Source organism: Callithrix jacchus, chromosome 9, assembly GCF_049354715.1.
Source record: "Callithrix jacchus isolate 240 chromosome 9, calJac240_pri, whole genome shotgun sequence".
Classification (NCBI taxonomy): Eukaryota; Metazoa; Chordata; class Mammalia; order Primates; family Cebidae; genus Callithrix; species Callithrix jacchus.
Genome location: NC_133510.1, coordinates 20745132 through 20761416, shown reverse-complemented (window position 1 = coordinate 20761416; position 16285 = coordinate 20745132). Strand labels below are relative to the sequence as shown.

Below are 16285 nucleotides of genomic sequence, written 5' to 3'. Positions count from 1 at the left end.
TCCTGTCATCTGGAATTCTGACTCCTTGGTTCTCTTTCTCTATAGGTAGCCCAGCAGCAGTGAAGATGCAGATTGATACCACCTCCACCACTGAGCAGTGACCTTCCTCACTTTTCTCTTGTCCCAGCTTCTCCCTTGGGGGCCTGAGAGACCCTCACCTTCCTTCTGCCCATCTTCCATGATATAAACGAACAGCCCCCGTGCACTGGGAGAGGGGTGGGAGTGAGGGGCAGTGGTGCCCTTCCTGCAGGAGAGACATGCAGCAGTAGCGCCGGCGCCATCTGCAGGAGCTGGCGGGCTGGCCTCTGGACCCTGGCTTCTCCCCACTGTAACGCCTGTTACAAACTGTTGTGGGTTCCTGCCAGGCTTGAAGAAAATGATCTAAATTTCTTCCTCCTTTTGGTTTTATTTTGTTGGTTTATTTTATGTTTTCTTTTCTCCTTTTTGGGGGGTATTCAGAGTGGGCTGGGCCCCTGGGCGAGACACAGCTACCTCTGTTGGCATCTTTTTAATACCAGGAACCCAGCGGCTCTAGCCACTGAGCGGCTAAATGAAATAAAGTAGAAAAAAAAAAAAAAGGAAAAAACCAAAAGCATAAAAAACCACAGCAAATTTCTTGATGAAAATTGAAAATAAAAGTTTCCTTGTATTTTAGTGCTCTGGTTCAGTGTGGGTGTAGGTGCAGGTGGATGAGTGTGTGTGGCAGGAGCCTGGCACCTGTATAATTGAAAATTAAGGTATCCTGATACTCCACTGAAGAGCTGGGTTCTGTGTGTGGGTGCAGTGTGTGCCCAGCCAAGGATGACTTCTACCTGTGGAAAACGAGAGGCTGCAAAACTGGAGGACCACAGCTTGATAGCTCTGTGACCTTGAGCAAGTTGTTTCACTTACGTGGGATGCAGATTTCTCATGTATAAAACAAAAAGATAAACCCTCATGGTTGTCAAGTTAAACCAGTAGAGTACTTTTAAGTTTTTAACATCTACTAACCACTATCTTAATGTTAGTTTCAGGGAAGGCTGAGGGAGGTTTTTCTTGTTCAGTTGTGCAAAATGGGGATGCAATTTGTGGAAGAGCACACCCTCGATTTAACACCACCGGAGACTGGACCAAACACCCTCCCACCCCGAAATCCTGGTAGCTCACCCTTCCGTCCCAGACTAGGTCAGCCTTGCAACCCGTCGTTTCCCAACGAATTATAGACTTGCCTGAAAGCGAGTTCGGGCCGAGACGCCCCCTGTGAACGAGGTGCAGTGCAACACCTCAGCTGAGGGGCTGAGCATGTGTGAACGTCAAGGAAGAGGCTGGTAGGGCGGGGCGCGGTGGCTCAGAGCCTGTAATCTCAGCACAAAGGCGGGGGATGATCGCTTAAACCCAGGCGATATAGTGAGACTCCCCCTCCCCCCCCCACCCCGTCTCTATAAAAGATTTTTAAAAAGGGGAGGCTGGAAGTAGAAGGTAAGTAAGTGGTAAGGAATTCCATGATTTTTTTCTCTTTTTGAAGTGGAGTTTTGCTCGTGCTCAGGCTGGAGTGAAGCGGCACGATCTCCGCTCACTGCAACCTCTGCATCCCGGGTTCACGCAATTCTGCCTCAGCCTCCCAAGCAGCTGAGATTATAGGCGCCCACCACTACGCCCGGCTAATTTTTGTATTTTTAATAGAGATGGGGGTTTCACCATGTTGGCCAAGCTGGTCTCGAACTTCTGACCTCCGGCGATCCACCCACCTCGGTCTCCCAAAGTGCTGGGATTACAGGCGTGAGCCACTGCGCCCGGCCTGGAACTACATTATCTCGATGCTGGATTAAAGCAGTGCATGCCAGGGAGAGGACCCCGCTGTCGGGCCCCGGTTCGAGGAGAGGGTGCGGCTTTCACGCACCAGCTTTTCCGACAGAAACCAGCCGTGAGGCTCAAAGCCAACTCCTTGAAGGAAGGGGGGGGCAAGCTGAGAGGTTTCGTCACATTGCTCCTTCCATCCCCCGAGGGTGTAAGCTGCGCGTTCCCTTCGAATTTCCCCCTGCCAGCTTCCGCCCGCCCAGCGCGCTTTCCCAGAGCAAGCGTAAGTTCCGGGTGCGGCGGCCTACTGGTCGCAACCGGAAGAGGCGGGGCCACGAGGCTAGCGCTACCCATGCGCCTGCGTGGGACGGTTCTGTGGCAACTGCGGGCCGAAAGCTAGCTCCGGAGTACACGTGGAGCGCCGCCCGAAGGGCAGTCTCAGGCGGTAACCCGCGTTCTGGTGGGTCTAGAGGAAGCTGGGGGACGAAGAGTGGCAGCGCTGACCTGGTCTGGGACGTGGGGAGAGGGATGCGCTACCTGGGTTTCCGAGTGGGAGGACGTTTGATCGGGCCTCCAGGGGGATAGCGGGGGTGCTTGAGTCGCGGGTGCTGAGTCGTGGGTGCTGAGTTGAGGCTGTGCCTTTTCCCACTCTGATACGCCAAGCCTGCGTTCTGCCATTCCCTCTGACACGCACGACGCTATCTTCTCCCATTTCTGTATGCCACAGTACCATGGGGCGTAAGTTGGACCCTACGAAGAAGGAGAAGCGGGGGCCAGGCCGAAAGGCCCGGAAGCAGAAGGGTGCCGAGACCGAACTCGCCAGATTCTTGCCTACAGGTAACAATTAGTTGTGGCCCCCTGATCCCTCAGCTTTTGCAGTATTCTGTATCATAACCTCCGCTCTTTTTTCATCTCTGTTCATTTTCTATTCAGTCTTCTCTGTATGAGTTACTACGAGGTATAAATGAAACACTGTCGTTGAGATTGTAGGAACTGTTTAGGTCATAGAGAAGATGTGACATGGACACAACTATTCCTGCAAAGAAAAGTGCGATTTAAAACATTGTGGGTTCAGAGGAAGGGAGATCCTATGCAGAACTGTAAAAGTTTTTGTTAAAATGGGTTTTGAAAAATGGGTAACATTGTAGTAAGAGAAGTAGCGAAAGGGGAGGGGTCGGTCAATGACTTGCCTTTTGGAAGGTATGGAAATGGAAAAGCATGGATCTGGCTTCTCCATGCCGATCCGTCTGCTGTGTGGAAGACTGGACTGGGAGTTTGTGTTGGGCAGTGGATAAAGGATGCAGTTTATTGAGATGGTACCAAATCCTGGACACTATTGAACTTGTTGGTTATGTTATATCACTTCATCGTCTTAGAGTCCTGTGAGAGAGGCACTATTAAGGAAGTGGATGCTGAGACGTTAAGAAACTCGTATAGCCAGGTATGGTGGCTCACGCCTGTAATCCCAGCGCTTTGGGAGGCCGAGGAAGATGAATCACCTGAGGTCAGGTATTCGAGATCAGCCTGGCCAACATGGTGAAACCCGGTCTCTACTAAAAATACAAAATTGTGGTGTCTCAGGCCTGTAGTCCCACATACTTGGGAGGCTGAGGTAAGAGAATCTCTTGAACCAGGGAGATGGATGTTGTAGTGAGCCGAGATTGCTCTATTGCACTCCAACTTGGGAGACAAGAGTGAAACTCCATTTCAAAAAAAAAAAAACTGGTATACAGCTATTATATAATGATAGGGCTGAAATTCAAATGGCCTCCCTTTAATTAGGGTACTAATTCTCTTACCACTTTTATTTTCATTCCCGTTTTTGTTTTTTATTTACTTTTATTTATTTATTTTTTTTGAGATGGAGTCTTGCTCTGTCGGAGTGTGGGTTATAATGCAGTGGTGTGATCTTGGCTCACTGCAACCTCCGCCTCCCAGGTTCAAGCAATTCTCCTGCCTCAGCCTCCCGAGTAGCTGGGACTACAGGCGCATGCCACCATGCCTAGCTAATTTTTGTATTTTTAGTAGAGACAGGGTTTCACCATGTTGGCCAGGATGGTCTTGATCTCTTGACCTCGTGATCTGCACGCCTTGGCCTCCCAAAGCGTTGGCATTACAGGCATGAGGCGCCGCACCCAGCCCTCCTTTACTTTTAATGTCTCCTGTAACTTATTCTGCCTCATTTTTCTTTTTTAAACAGTAAGTGATGAAAATTCCAAGAGGTTGTCTAGTCGTGCTCGAAAGAGGTAAGTGTGGGTATCAAGACTTCAGTAGGTTAAATTGGTACTGCTCATCTTTGACCACAGAGTTAATTGTGGACTCTCATATTTCCCCGTGGTGGAAATGGCAGAGCCTGGAAGTATCTTCCCATTTCTTCACTCCTTGTATCTCTTGTATATTTTCAGAGCAGCCAAGAGGAGGTTTGGCTCTGCTGAAGCCCCTGAGACAAATAAGTCTCCTGAGGCCAAGCTGTTGCCTGGAAAGCTACCACAAGGTCAGTGAAACTAAGAGCTGGATGCTACATGTGGAGTCCTCTGGGTCCTGGGTAGGGAAGGACTTGCTGAACATTTCTAGAAAGGAACAGCCAAAGGACATTCTGAGGAGTAGAAAGTACAGGCTCCTAGGGTGTGGGGCCAGGGAATGTGTGGCTGCCATTAGTTCAGAACTCTTCAAACCCTTAGGGATCTCTGCAGGAGCTGTCCAGACAGCTGATAAGAAGGGAACCCAGTCCCTATTTAATGCTGCTCGAGGCAAGAAGCGCCCAGCACCTAGCAGTGATGAGGAAGAGGAAGACTCTGAAGAAGATGGTGTGGTGAACCACGGGGACCTCTGGGGCTCCGAGGACAGTGATGCTGGTATGGTAGATGACTATGGAGCTGACTCCAACTCTGAGAATGAGGAGGAAGGTGAAGAGGTGAGATTCATCTCTCGGGGCATTCAGAGAAGGTCCTTTCCATTTAGTTTTTTTCTAGATTTTTGAGACTATTTTTTAGTGACAAGGATAAGCCCGATTAGAGGAAAGCAATTTTTGTGCTCCATCACTGTTTCCCTACTGCCTTACATCCTCTCCCAGTGCACCTACAAGTTTGAAACTGCTGTGGATAGAGCATTTAAAAAAATCTGGAAGGCTCTGCTGATGTGGATGTGGGAAGGTGGACAATGGTATGTTCCACCGACGGGAATAGACATGTAGGCACTGTTTTTATAAAGCAGTTAACTCAGAACTTTGAAAAATGTGTTCCGGCCGGGCGTGGTGGTTCAAGCCTGTAATCCCAGCACTTTGGGAGGCCAAGGTGGGTGGATCACGAGGTCAACAGATCGAGACCATCCTGGTCAACATGGTGAAACCCCGTCTCTACTAAAAATACAAAAAATTAGCTGGGCATGGTGGCACGTGCCTGTAATCCCAGCTACTCAGGAGGCTGAGGCAGGAGAATTGCCTGAACCCAGGAGGCGGAGGTTGCGGTGAGCCGAGATCGCGCCATTGCACTCCAGCCTGGGTAACAAGAGTGAAACTCCGTCTCAAAAAAAAAGAAAAGAAAAGAAAAATGTGTTCCTTTTGGCTGGGTATGGTGGCTCACATCTATAATCCCGCACTTTGGGAGGTTAAAGCAGGAGGATTTCTTGAGACCAGGAGTTGGAGACTAGCTTGGACAACATAGAGTGAACCTGTATCTACAAAAAATTTTAAAAATTGGCCGAGTGCAGTGGCTCACACCTGTAATCCTAGCACTTTCGGAAGCTGGGTGGATCACCTGAGCTCAGGAGTTCGAGACCAGCCTGGGCAACAAAATGAGACTCAAAAAAAAAATAGCTGGTGTGGTGGCATACGCCTGTAGTCCCAGCTACTCAGGAGGCTGAGGCGGGAAGATGACTGGAGCTTGGGAGGTTAAGGATGCAGTGACCTACGATCTTTACTGCACTCCAGCCTGGATGACAGAGTGATACTGTCTCAGAAAAAAACAAAACAAAACTGAATCCTTTTGACATAGTAATTCCCTGTTAAGGAAGATGACCCAAAATGTAGGCAAAGAGTTATTTACTGAGGTGTGCAGGAAATTATTATAAAATTAGTGTGCGAATGTATTATTAGAATTGTATAGAATAAAAAAAGTTTCCATGTGCACCCTTTCCTGCAACGCCTTATATCTACAGAGTCACTATGAGGTTTGCAGGCACCATGTTGATCATGATGGCAGAAACTCTGGAAACTTCCAAAATATACAATCTGCTTAAGTATATTCATGCATATGATGTAGTTAACACTGGTCATTATGTCTGTGAAAATGCTTGTGATCTAACTGAAGTATCAAAAGCAAGAAACAAACTTGAAAATGCATTATGTGAAAAATATAGAGTAAGTCTGGAAAAAATATGGCAAAATGGTGGCCAAGGGCAATTTTTTGTCTTTTTTTTTTTTTTTTTTTTTGCAACCTCTGTTTCCCGAGTTCAAACGATTCTCCTGTCTCGGCCTTCTGAGTAGCTGGGACTACAGGTGTGTACCACTACGTCCGGCTAATTTTTTGTATTTTTAGTAGAGACAGGGTTTCATCGTGTTAGCAGGATGGTCTTGATCTCCTGACCTCATGATCCGCCTGCCTTGCCTCAGCCTCCCAAATGATGGGATGACAGTTGTGAGCCACCATGCCTGTCCTTGTCCCTTTTTATACATACAGGTATTTGTATTTCAAGTTTTTTTTTCTGAATGGAAAAGTGAAAAACATAGGAGTAGAAAAAAAAAGTGTAATTACCGATTTAATTCATTACTTAGTTTTTGTTTTTTTTTTTGAGATGGAGTCTTGCTCGGTCGCTCAGGCTAGAGTGCAGTGGCTCAATCCCAGCTCACTGCAACCTCCACCTGCTGGGTTCAAGCAATTCTCCTGCCTCAGCCTCCCAAGTAGCTGGGATTATAGATGTGTGCCACCACGCCTGGCTAATTCATTACTTAGTTTCAACAGTGGTCAGTATTGTACCAATCTTATGTTCATTTCTTTGCTTCTCTATTTCCTTCTGAGAGCAAGTGTCAACATTTTTATTTAGCAGAAAAAATAAGATACAGAGATAGAAAGTGCTTCATGGGCTGATGGAAAGGCAGGCCTGTGTTAACAACCCTTGTCTCTTCAGTTGCTGCCCATTGAAAAAGCTGCTCGGAAGCAGAAGGCCCGGGAAGCTGCTGCTGGGTGAGTTTTGGAAGCAATTGGGATGGAGCATAGGCAGCAGCTGGGGTGGGGGAAGCCGTGAGGAAGGAGGAGGTGTTTGTTTTGGTTTGTGAATCACTCTGTTCCTGGACCTATTTCTAGAGTCCAGTGGAGTGAAGAGGAGACAGAGGATGAAGAGGAAGAAGTGACCTCTGAGTCAGGCCCCCCAAAGGAGGAGGAGGCAGATGGGGGCCTGCAGATCAATGTGGATGAGGAGCCGTTTGTGCTGCCCCCTGCTGGGGAGATGGAGCAGGATATCCTTGCAGGGCAGAGTGAGCAGTAGGAGGAAGGTGCTTAGTAGAGCTATTTCCAGGCCCTAGGACATCATGACACAGTTCCTTAACAGGCCCACATGCCCAGGCTCCAGACCTGCAACGAGTTCACAAGCGGATCCAGGATATCGTGGGAATCCTGCGTGATTTTGGGGCTCAGCGGGAAGAAGGGCGGTCTCGTTCTGAATACCTGAATCGGCTCAAGAAGGACCTGGCCACTTACTATTCCTATGGAGACTTCCTGCTTGGCAAGCTCATGGACCTCTTCCCTCTGTCTGAGGTACTAGATTGCCAGAATGCCCCCTTTGCTTTTCTTTCTCACCACCTTACCTGTGTAAGGAAGATGTTCAAGCCTCCTTGTCTCCCTCTGACTGAGCTCCTTATCCAGCCTCACTTATTCCCTGCTGTCTTTCCCGAAGCTGGTGGAGTTCTTAGAAGCTAATGAGGTGCCTCGGCCCGTCACCCTCCGGACCAATACCTTGAAAACCCGACGCCGAGACCTTGCCCAGGTAAGGGGTGGCTTTTGAGGTTTGCTCACCTCAGAAGGGGACTGACTTCTGCCAACTCCAGAGGTTCCCCTATGCCACCCTGACTGGGTGGGGCCTTAGGACCTAAGCAAGATCCTGGGAGGCAAACCCAGAGGCCTGGTGTCTCTGACAGGCTAGGGGCCTAGGACCTCTGGGAAATGGGAAGTTCATCCCTCCATCCGGCTTTTGCTTCCTGTGACTGGGATGAGTGTGCTGCCTCCCAAGGAAGTTGGAAGATCATTGAGGAGCTGGGGAAACATAATTCCTCACTGCAAAAAAAAGACATATACACATATGCACACTCAGTATTTTGAACTCATTTCCAAGGGTTCAGGGGCCCGAGATTAAAGACCCCCTGTTCTGAAGTCAACTGTTTGGTTATATGTGTTGTATATCTTGGTGTGAAGAAAACCTAATAATGTTATATGCTGTAACCAATATTAAATTTTTTGGATGGGGGAGGGGCTCAGCCTCTTAGAAAATCAGATGCCACTTCCAGGAAATAAAGTAATAGGAGGTGGCATCCTGCTCCGTTGGAATGAAGTTCAGACCTTGAGTTAGGAGCCTGAGGTTAAGAAAAAAGGGCACCATAGGATGGGGTGAGAGAGAGAAACTGCTTGATGAGTCCATGATAACTGTGTTCTCAGTAAGCACTCTAGGAGTTGTGGGGCCATGGGCCGTGTTCTTATGAACCATGTTTTTAATGTCTTTATCTGTTTTCTGGGTAGAGTAGCCTATGAGGTTATTAAAATCTTCATCCTGGTCTGGCGCGGTGGCTCACGCCTGTTATCCCAGCACTTTGGGAGGCCAAGGCAGGCGGATCACCTGAGGTCAGGAGTTCGAGACCAGCCTGGCCAACAAGGTGAAACCCTATCTCTATGAAAAATACAAAAATTAGCCTGACGTGGTGGTGCATACTTTTAGTTCCAGCTACTTGGTAGTCTGAGGCACGAGGAAGAATCGCTTGAATCCAGGAGGTAGAGGTTGCTGTGAGCTGAGATTGTGCCACTGCACTCTAGCCTGGGCAACAGAGTGAGACTCTGTCTCAAAAAAGAAAAAAAAATCTTCATTCCCCTTCAGACTCTAATCAATCGTGGGGTTAACCTGGATCCCCTGGGCAAGTGGTCAAAGACTGGACTAGTGGTATATGATTCTTCTGTGCCCATTGGTAAGTCTCCTGTACCCAAGAGCCCTTCCACCTCTGTTCCTGTCCCTACTGCATGTCACAGGGTGGTCCTTCTCCACAGGTGCTACCCCCGAGTACCTGGCTGGGCACTACATGCTGCAGGGAGCTTCTAGCATGTTGCCTGTCATGGCCTTGGCACCCCAGGAACATGAGCGGATCCTGGACATGTGTTCTGCCCCTGGAGGAAAGACCAGCTACATTGGTAGGAGAGAGGGGCAGACAGGTGGGATTCACTGGGCTCTCTTGCTTTTGAAAGTAGATGGGGTTGCTGACTCACTAGGGCTCACAGAGTGCAGTGTACAGGCAGCCAGCAGAGTGAGGAGCAGTTTCTGGAGTCGGCCTGGATTCCAGTGCCGGTGTGCCACTTACTACTCATCTGACTATGGGTTCTCTTTTGTCATCCGTAAAATGGGATGGTAATTGTGCTCGGGTCGGCCCTTGTATTATGCTTGGATTGTGAGTGTTAAGACGATGCATTTGGAAGTCCTTGGCAGTGTTCAGCACATAATCAGTAGTCATAACTTTTATTAAGCTGCTATCACTGAAAAGAAATAATTTAGTATGTACCAGACAGGTGTTCAGTAAAAATAGGAAAACCACATCGGTAGACTTGCCAACCACCAGGGGCTAGTGCAGAGTGGATCAGCCTATCCAGTGGGCTGGCTTGTTGGGAGTGAAGTTGCCGAGGTGATGACGCTTCTCATGTGGATTCCCAGGCAGGAGGGTGGGAGCAAGTGTGGAGACAGCAGAACCGGCTGATAAGCACTGTTACTGCCCTCCCTTTAGCTCAGCTGATGAAGAACACGGGTGTGATCCTTGCCAATGACGCCAATGCTGAGCGGCTCAAGAGTGTTGTGGGCAACTTGCACCGGCTGGGAGTCACCAACACTGTTATCAGCCATTACGATGGGCGCCAGTTCCCCAAGGTGAGACTTGAGCAGTGTCTCTCCGGAGGCTTCTTCCACTTTACCTTCTCCCTTCCTGACCTCAGTGTTTAGATTTGACCCTAGTAAATAGTGCACTGCCGGTTTCAGAAGAGACATCTGATTCATCTGTATCTTTTCCCCAGGTGGTGGGAGGCTTTGACCGAGTACTGCTGGATGCTCCCTGCAGTGGCACTGGGGTCATCTCCAAGGACCCAGCTGTGAAGACTAACAAGGTGAGCAGTCGGGTCGTGGGCCCCTGAGAGGCCTTGGCTGGGTCTTATAGAGCTGGAAAGAGGGGTGGGGACTCTCCTCCCCTCCTGAGGCTACCTTTGGGTCTCCTTTTGGGACAGGATGAGAAGGACATTCTGCGCTGTGCTCACCTCCAGAAGGAGCTGCTCCTGAGTGCTATTGACTCTGTCAATGCCACCTCCAAGACAGGAGGCTACCTCGTTTACTGCACCTGTTCTATCATGGTGAGACTCGCCATGGCAGAGCCAGGGAGGCTGGGCTGGGAGGGCTCTTTGCCCATTAGAGCTCCCTTCAGCTCCAGCTCTGCTTTTTCCTCCCTTCTGTCTTTGTCTTCCCCTCGCATCCAGGTGGAAGAGAATGAGTGGGTGGTTGACTACGCTCTCAAAAAGCGGAATGTGCGGCTGGTGCCCACAGGCCTAGACTTTGGCCAGGAAGGTTTTACCCGCTTTCGAGAAAGGCGCTTCCACCCCAGTCTGCGTTCTACCCGACGCTTCTACCCTCATACCCACAATATGGATGGTTTCTTTATTGCCAAGTTCAAGAAATTCTCCAATTCTATCCCCCAGTTGCAGACAGGTAAGTGATGTTTTTCTACCCTTCACCACTGTTGCTCTTTCCACCTTTCAGGAGGCTTTATGGAGTGACAGAAGGGAAGGGAAAGGAAAGATTCATGCACCCCTTACTCCAGCCTTTGCATGCTTGGATGAGAGAAGCCTTTCATTCCGGCTAGAATTGTTTTTGATTGCAGGGTCCGTGTGAATAGGTTAAAGTGTTCATTAGGATGGAGGCCTTTTCCTGTATTCTGCCGAGTGGCTGCAGTTGTTCAGCACTAAATGCATTCCAAATGCAGGTTGTGGTTTTCTTTTCCTTCTTGGCACAGGGTTGACTTACTGGTACTGTGCCTCTGCTGGTCCAGCATTCTCAGCACTGGGTTGGAACGGAGCTCCACAGAACTGTCAGCAGTTCTCTGAGCCCATCACACTCATTGCAGATTGTTGTCTCAGCCATCTCGAGGAGTCTGTCCTGGATCTCAAGGGAAGGGTGGGGTTTTCTGAAACAGCCTTAAGAGCGCTGCTGGCCAGGTGCGGTGGCTCACGCCTGTAATCCCAGCACTTCGGGAGGCCGAGCGGGCAGATCATGAGGTCAAGAAATCGAGACCATCCAGGTCAACATGGTGAAACCCCGTCTCTACTAAAAAATACAAAAATTAGCTGGGCGTGGTGGCACATGCCTGTAGTTCCAGCTATTCAGGAGGCTAAGGCAGGAGAATTGCTTGAACCTGGGAGGCGGAGGTTGCAGTGAGCTGAGATTGTGCCACTGCACTCCAGCCTGGTGCCTGGTGACAGAGTGAGACTCTGTGTCTCAAAAAAAAAAAAAAAAAAACCAAAAAATAAAAAGAGTGCTGCTTACTGGGATATATCTGGGTTTAGTTGGAAGAGGGAGAGAAAAGATACTTCATAAACAGTAGAATTTGTCTGGGCGTGATGGCTCATGCCTGGAATCCCAGCACTTTGGGCGGCCAAGGCAGGGAGATCACCTGAGGTCAGGAGTTTGACATGGTGAAACCCTGTCTCTACTAAAAATACAAGAATCAGCCGGGCATGGTGACCTGTGCCTGTAGTCCCAGATACTCGGGAGGCTAAGGCAGGAGAATTGCTTGAACCTGGGAGGTGGAGGTTGGAGTGAGATCCCGCTATTGCATTCCAGCCTGTGTCTCAAAAAAAGAAAAGAGAAAATAAAATTTGCTATAACTTAAAAAGTACAGAAAATGTTAGTCCTTGTTGATGTTTTCCTAGCTTGTCTCTGGTGGTTGTGGGTATCCTTTCTAATTATCCTGCACTTCATCACAATCTACATGGAAAAAACTTCTCTGATTTAAAAAATAAATAGGCTAGGTATGGCAGTGGCTCATGCCTGTAATTCCCAGTACTTTGGGAGGCTGAGGCAGTAGGATCACTTAAGACCACGAATTCGAGACCTGTCTGGGCAACATAGGGAGACTTTGTCTATAGTTCCAGTTACTCTGGAGGCTGAGGCAGGAGGATCCCTTGAGCCCCAGGAATTTGAGGTTGCAGTGAGCTGTGATGGCACCACTGCATCCCAGCCTAAGCAACACAGTGATACCCTGCCTCAAAAAACAAAACAAAACAAAAAACTACTCTGTCTCTACTAAATAAAAAAAAAAAAGGTAAATTAAAAAGTAAGTTAGGCCGGGTGCAGTGGCTCATGCCTGTAATCCTAGCACTTTGGGAGGCTGAGGTGGGTGGATCACCTGAGGTCAGGAGTTTGAGACTAGCCTGACCAACATGGAAAAACCCCATCTACTAAAAATACGAAATTAGCCAGGTGTGATGATGCATGCCTGTAATCCCAGCTACTCAGGAGGCTGAGGCAGGAGGATTGCTTGAACCTGGGAGGCGGAGGTTGTGGTGAGCCAAGATTGCACCATTGCACTCCAGCCTGGGCAACAGGAGTGAAACCCCATCTCAAAAAATAAAAATAAAAAATAAGTAAGTAAATAAAGCCTAGTGCTTCAGATTCGTTCAGAATTCTCTGTGAGGCTGGGCGCAGTGGCTCACACCTGTAACTCTAGCAGTTTGTGAGGCTAAGGCAGGTGGATCCCTTCAGGTCAGGAGTTTGAGACCAGCCTGGTCAACATGGTGAAACCCTGTCTTTACTAAAAATACAAAAATTAGCCAGCCGTTGTGGCACATACTTGTTCAGTAGGCTGAGGTGGGAGAATCACTTGAACCCAGGAGGCAGAGGTTGCAGTGAGCCGAGGTCACACCACTGCCCTCCAGCCTGGGCGACAGAGCAAGACTCCTCAAAAAAAATAAAAATAAAAAACCAAACCCTGAGATTCATCTCTTCCTTACAGCATTCTGTTACTTCATGTTCTCAAGGGGGCGCAGCTTCCTGTAAAAATCTTTTGGCCCAGTTTGGCCCCAGCTCTGCCTGTAATCCTAGCACTTTGGGAGCCCAAGGTGGGCAGATCACCTGAGGTCGGGAGTTCAAGACCTCCCTGACCAAAATGGAGAAACCTGTCTCTACTAAAAATACAAAATTAGCTGGGAGTGGTGGTGCAATCCTGTAATCCCAGCTACTTGGAGTCTGAGGCAGGAGAATCACTTGAACCTGGGAGGTAGAGACTGTGCTGAGCCAAGATCGTGCCATTGCACTTCAGCCTGGGCAACAAGAGCACAAACAAATAACCTTTTGGCTCAAGGATAGGCAGTGATCTCTTGATCTCTTTTTTTTTTTTTTTTGAGACTGAGTCTTGCTCTGTCACCCAGGCTAGAATGCAGTGGTACAGTCTCAGCACACTGCAACCTCCGCCTTCCAGGTTCAACCAATTCTTGTGCCTCAGACTCCCAAGTAGGTGGGATTACAGGTATGTACCACCATGCCCGACTAATTTTTATAATTTTAATAGAGACGGTTTCGCCATGTTGGCTAGACTGGGTCTTGAATCCTGGCCTCAAGCAAGCCACTTGCCTTGGCCTCCCAAAGTGCTGGAATTGGAGGTGTGAACCATCGTGCCTTGCCTATAGGCAGTGATCTCTCTCTTTTCTTTTTTATTAGAAGTTCAACAAATATTTATTTAATGTGTGCATGTTGATTGTCTTTTTATTTATTTTTAAGTTCTTTTTGATTATACTTTAAGTTCTGGGGTACACATGCAGATTGTTCAGGTTTATTACATAGGTATACACATGCCATGGTGGTCGTTTGCTGCATCCATCACCCCGTCATCTACATTAGGTATTTCTCCTAATGCTATCCCTCCCTGATACCTCACCCCCTGCTATTCCTCTCCTAACCCCCTACCCTTTAGGCCCCAGTGTGTGATATTCCCCTCCCTGTGTCTGTGTGTTGTTCATTGTTCAATGCCCACTCATGAGTAAAAACATGCGGTGTTTGGTTTTCTGTTCTTGTGTCAGTCTGCTGATAATGGTGGTTTCCAGTTTCATCCATGTCTCCACAAAGGATGTGAACTCATCCTTTTTTATGGCTGTATAGTATTCCATGGTGTATATGTGCCACATTTTCTTTATCCAGTCTATCATTGATGGGCATTTGGGTTGGTTCCAAGTCTTTGCTGTTGTGAACAATGCCACAATAAACATATGTGTGCATTGTGTCTTTATAACAGAATGATTTATAATCCTTTGGGTATATACCCAGTAATGGGATTGCTAGGTCAAATGATATTTCTATTTCTAGATCCTTGAAGAATCGCCATACTGTCTTCCACAATGGTTGAATTAATTTACACTCCCACCAACAGTGTAAAAGTGTTTCTATTTCTCCACATCCTCTCCAGCATCTGTTGTCTCCTGATTTTTTAATGATTGCCATTCTAACTGGCGTGACGTGGTTTTGATTTGCATTTCTCTAATGACCAGTGGCAGTGATCTCTTAATACAAGGTTCAACTAGTACTTGAGTAGAGGTGAAGTGATACTAAGTAATTACTAAGTAATGGGAATTTAGGTAATCTGCTCTTAGGTACTGACCTAATTGTGTGGAACTCCTGGCCAAGAGATGGCAATTCTCATATTTTAATATCAGAATATTAAAATATGGTGACCAGGCCCATTTTCTGACATGATCTATTTAATTTTAACCCCAGGAAATTCTGAAACAGCCACACCTACAAATGTAGACTTGCCTCAGGTCATCCCCAAGTCTGAGAATAGCAGCCAGCCAGCCAAGAAGGCCAAGAGGGCTGCAAAGGCAAGGCAGCAGCTGCAGAAACAGCAACATCCCAAGAAGACCTCCTTCCAGAAGCTGAATGGCATCTCCAAAGGGGCAGACTCAGAACTGTCCACTATACCTTCTGTCACAAAGACCCAAGCTTCCTCCAGGCTCCAGGATAGCAGTCAGCCAGTTGGAAAAGCCAAAGGGATCAGGGAGCCAAAGGTGACAGGGAAGCTAAAGCAACAATCACCTAAAGTACAGTCCTCCAAGAAAGTTGCCTTCCTCAAGCAGAATGCCCCTCCCAAGGGCACAGACACAGAAACACTGGCTGTGCTATCCCCATCCAAGACCCGGGCCACCCTTAAGCCTAAGGACCGTCATCAGCCCTTTGGAAGGGCCAAGGGGGTTGAGAAGCAGCAGTTGCCAGAGCAGCCTTTCAAGAAAGCTGCCTTCCAGAAACAGAATGGCTCCCCCAAGGGGCCTCAGTCTCCCACTGTGTCTCTTGTCAGTTCCAGCCGCCCCCCACCAGCAAAGAGGAGGAAATCTCAGTCCAGGGGCAACAGCCAGCTGCTCCTGTCTTAGATGGTTGAAAACTAGACTGGGGTGGCTCACTGCCTTTGTCACCGGTTTGGAACTCTTGCCTCTGTGAGGAAGCCTTTTGCACTGTGTATGCCCATGAAATTTAATACACATTTTACAACCTCTGGCCACTGAGTATTTTTTGGGGGAACTGAATACTGCCTTTGCTGCTTTAAGGGTAGAGATGGGAAGGTGGGACTGGGGTTTTGAGGAGAGGGAATGGTTGGGTGCTACTGAGAAGTCAGGTCAGTTTTAGGCTCCTGCATCCTTGGGTCTTCCCAGGAAAGGAGAGCCCTGGAGTCAGAGTTAGGGGAGTTTGGACTGTGGGAAGAAGGCAACAAGTGTAGGGGAAGGCCCGGCACGGTGGCTCACGCCTGCAATCCTAGCACTTTGGGAGATCAAGGTGGGTGGATCACTTGAGATCAGAGTTCAAGACGAGCCTGGCCAACATGGTGAAACCCAAAATGCAAAAAATTAGCCAGGCGTGGTGGCGGGTGCCTGTAATCCCAGCTACTCGAGAGGCTGAGGCATGAGAATTGCTCGAATTCAGGAGGTAGAGATTGCAGTGAGCCAAGATCACGCCACTGCACTCCAGCCTGGGCGACAGAGTGAGACTCGGTCTCAAAAAACAAGAAATGTAGGGGAGATGGGCTTGTCACCAGAACCCATGGGGTCCTGGGCTTTACGCCACCCCGGCTGGATTCCCGGCGGTGGCTCTCCTCAGCCCCGGGCTCGGCCTCAGACCCGGAAAGGTCCAGGGTCCGGCCTCCAATTGGAGCCTGTCATTGGCTTCCCCCTCGGCCCGCCTCCTGACCTCTGCCCCGCCGCCGAGCCGCCTGATTGGTCGGCCCTGTACCGCCGGCGCCGCATTG

The 16285-nt window shown here is 48.7% G+C and overlaps 2 protein-coding genes across 26 annotated transcripts in view; both read left to right on the top strand.

Moving 5' to 3' along the window:
* CHD4 (chromodomain helicase DNA binding protein 4) overlaps positions 1 to 654 on the top strand; it is a 36881-nt gene extending 36227 nt beyond the window's left edge. For all 23 annotated transcript variants that reach the window (XM_078338704.1, XM_078338703.1, XM_078338702.1 and 20 more), the window contains one exon: positions 46 to 654. In XM_078338704.1, coding sequence (XP_078194830.1) covers positions 46 to 63 — 18 coding nt within the window. In that variant the 3' untranslated portion in view covers positions 64 to 654. The remainder of the gene's footprint in view (positions 1 to 45) is intronic.
* Positions 655 to 2151: 1497 nt separating this feature from the next.
* On the top strand, positions 2152 to 15540 carry NOP2 (NOP2 nucleolar protein). Of its 3 annotated transcripts, none has more exons than XM_054238055.2 (16): positions 2152 to 2236; positions 2504 to 2613; positions 3977 to 4022; positions 4182 to 4270; positions 4470 to 4690; positions 6901 to 6956; positions 7077 to 7230; positions 7329 to 7526; positions 7666 to 7755; positions 8854 to 8941; positions 9021 to 9161; positions 9746 to 9885; positions 10029 to 10118; positions 10236 to 10358; positions 10482 to 10710; positions 14767 to 15540. In XM_054238055.2, the coding sequence occupies exons 2-16, from the start codon at positions 2508 to 2510 to the stop codon at positions 15414 to 15416; spliced, it is 2421 nt and encodes an 806-aa protein (XP_054094030.2). In that variant the 5' UTR covers positions 2152 to 2236; positions 2504 to 2507; the 3' UTR covers positions 15417 to 15540. The 3 variants fall into 3 exon arrangements, with proteins under 3 accessions (XP_054094030.2, XP_054094029.2, XP_078194833.1); XM_054238054.2 differs by having other exon boundaries at positions 4458 to 4690; XM_078338707.1 differs by having other exon boundaries at positions 4458 to 4690; positions 9021 to 9182.
* The last annotated feature ends 745 nt before the right edge of the window (positions 15541 to 16285 follow it).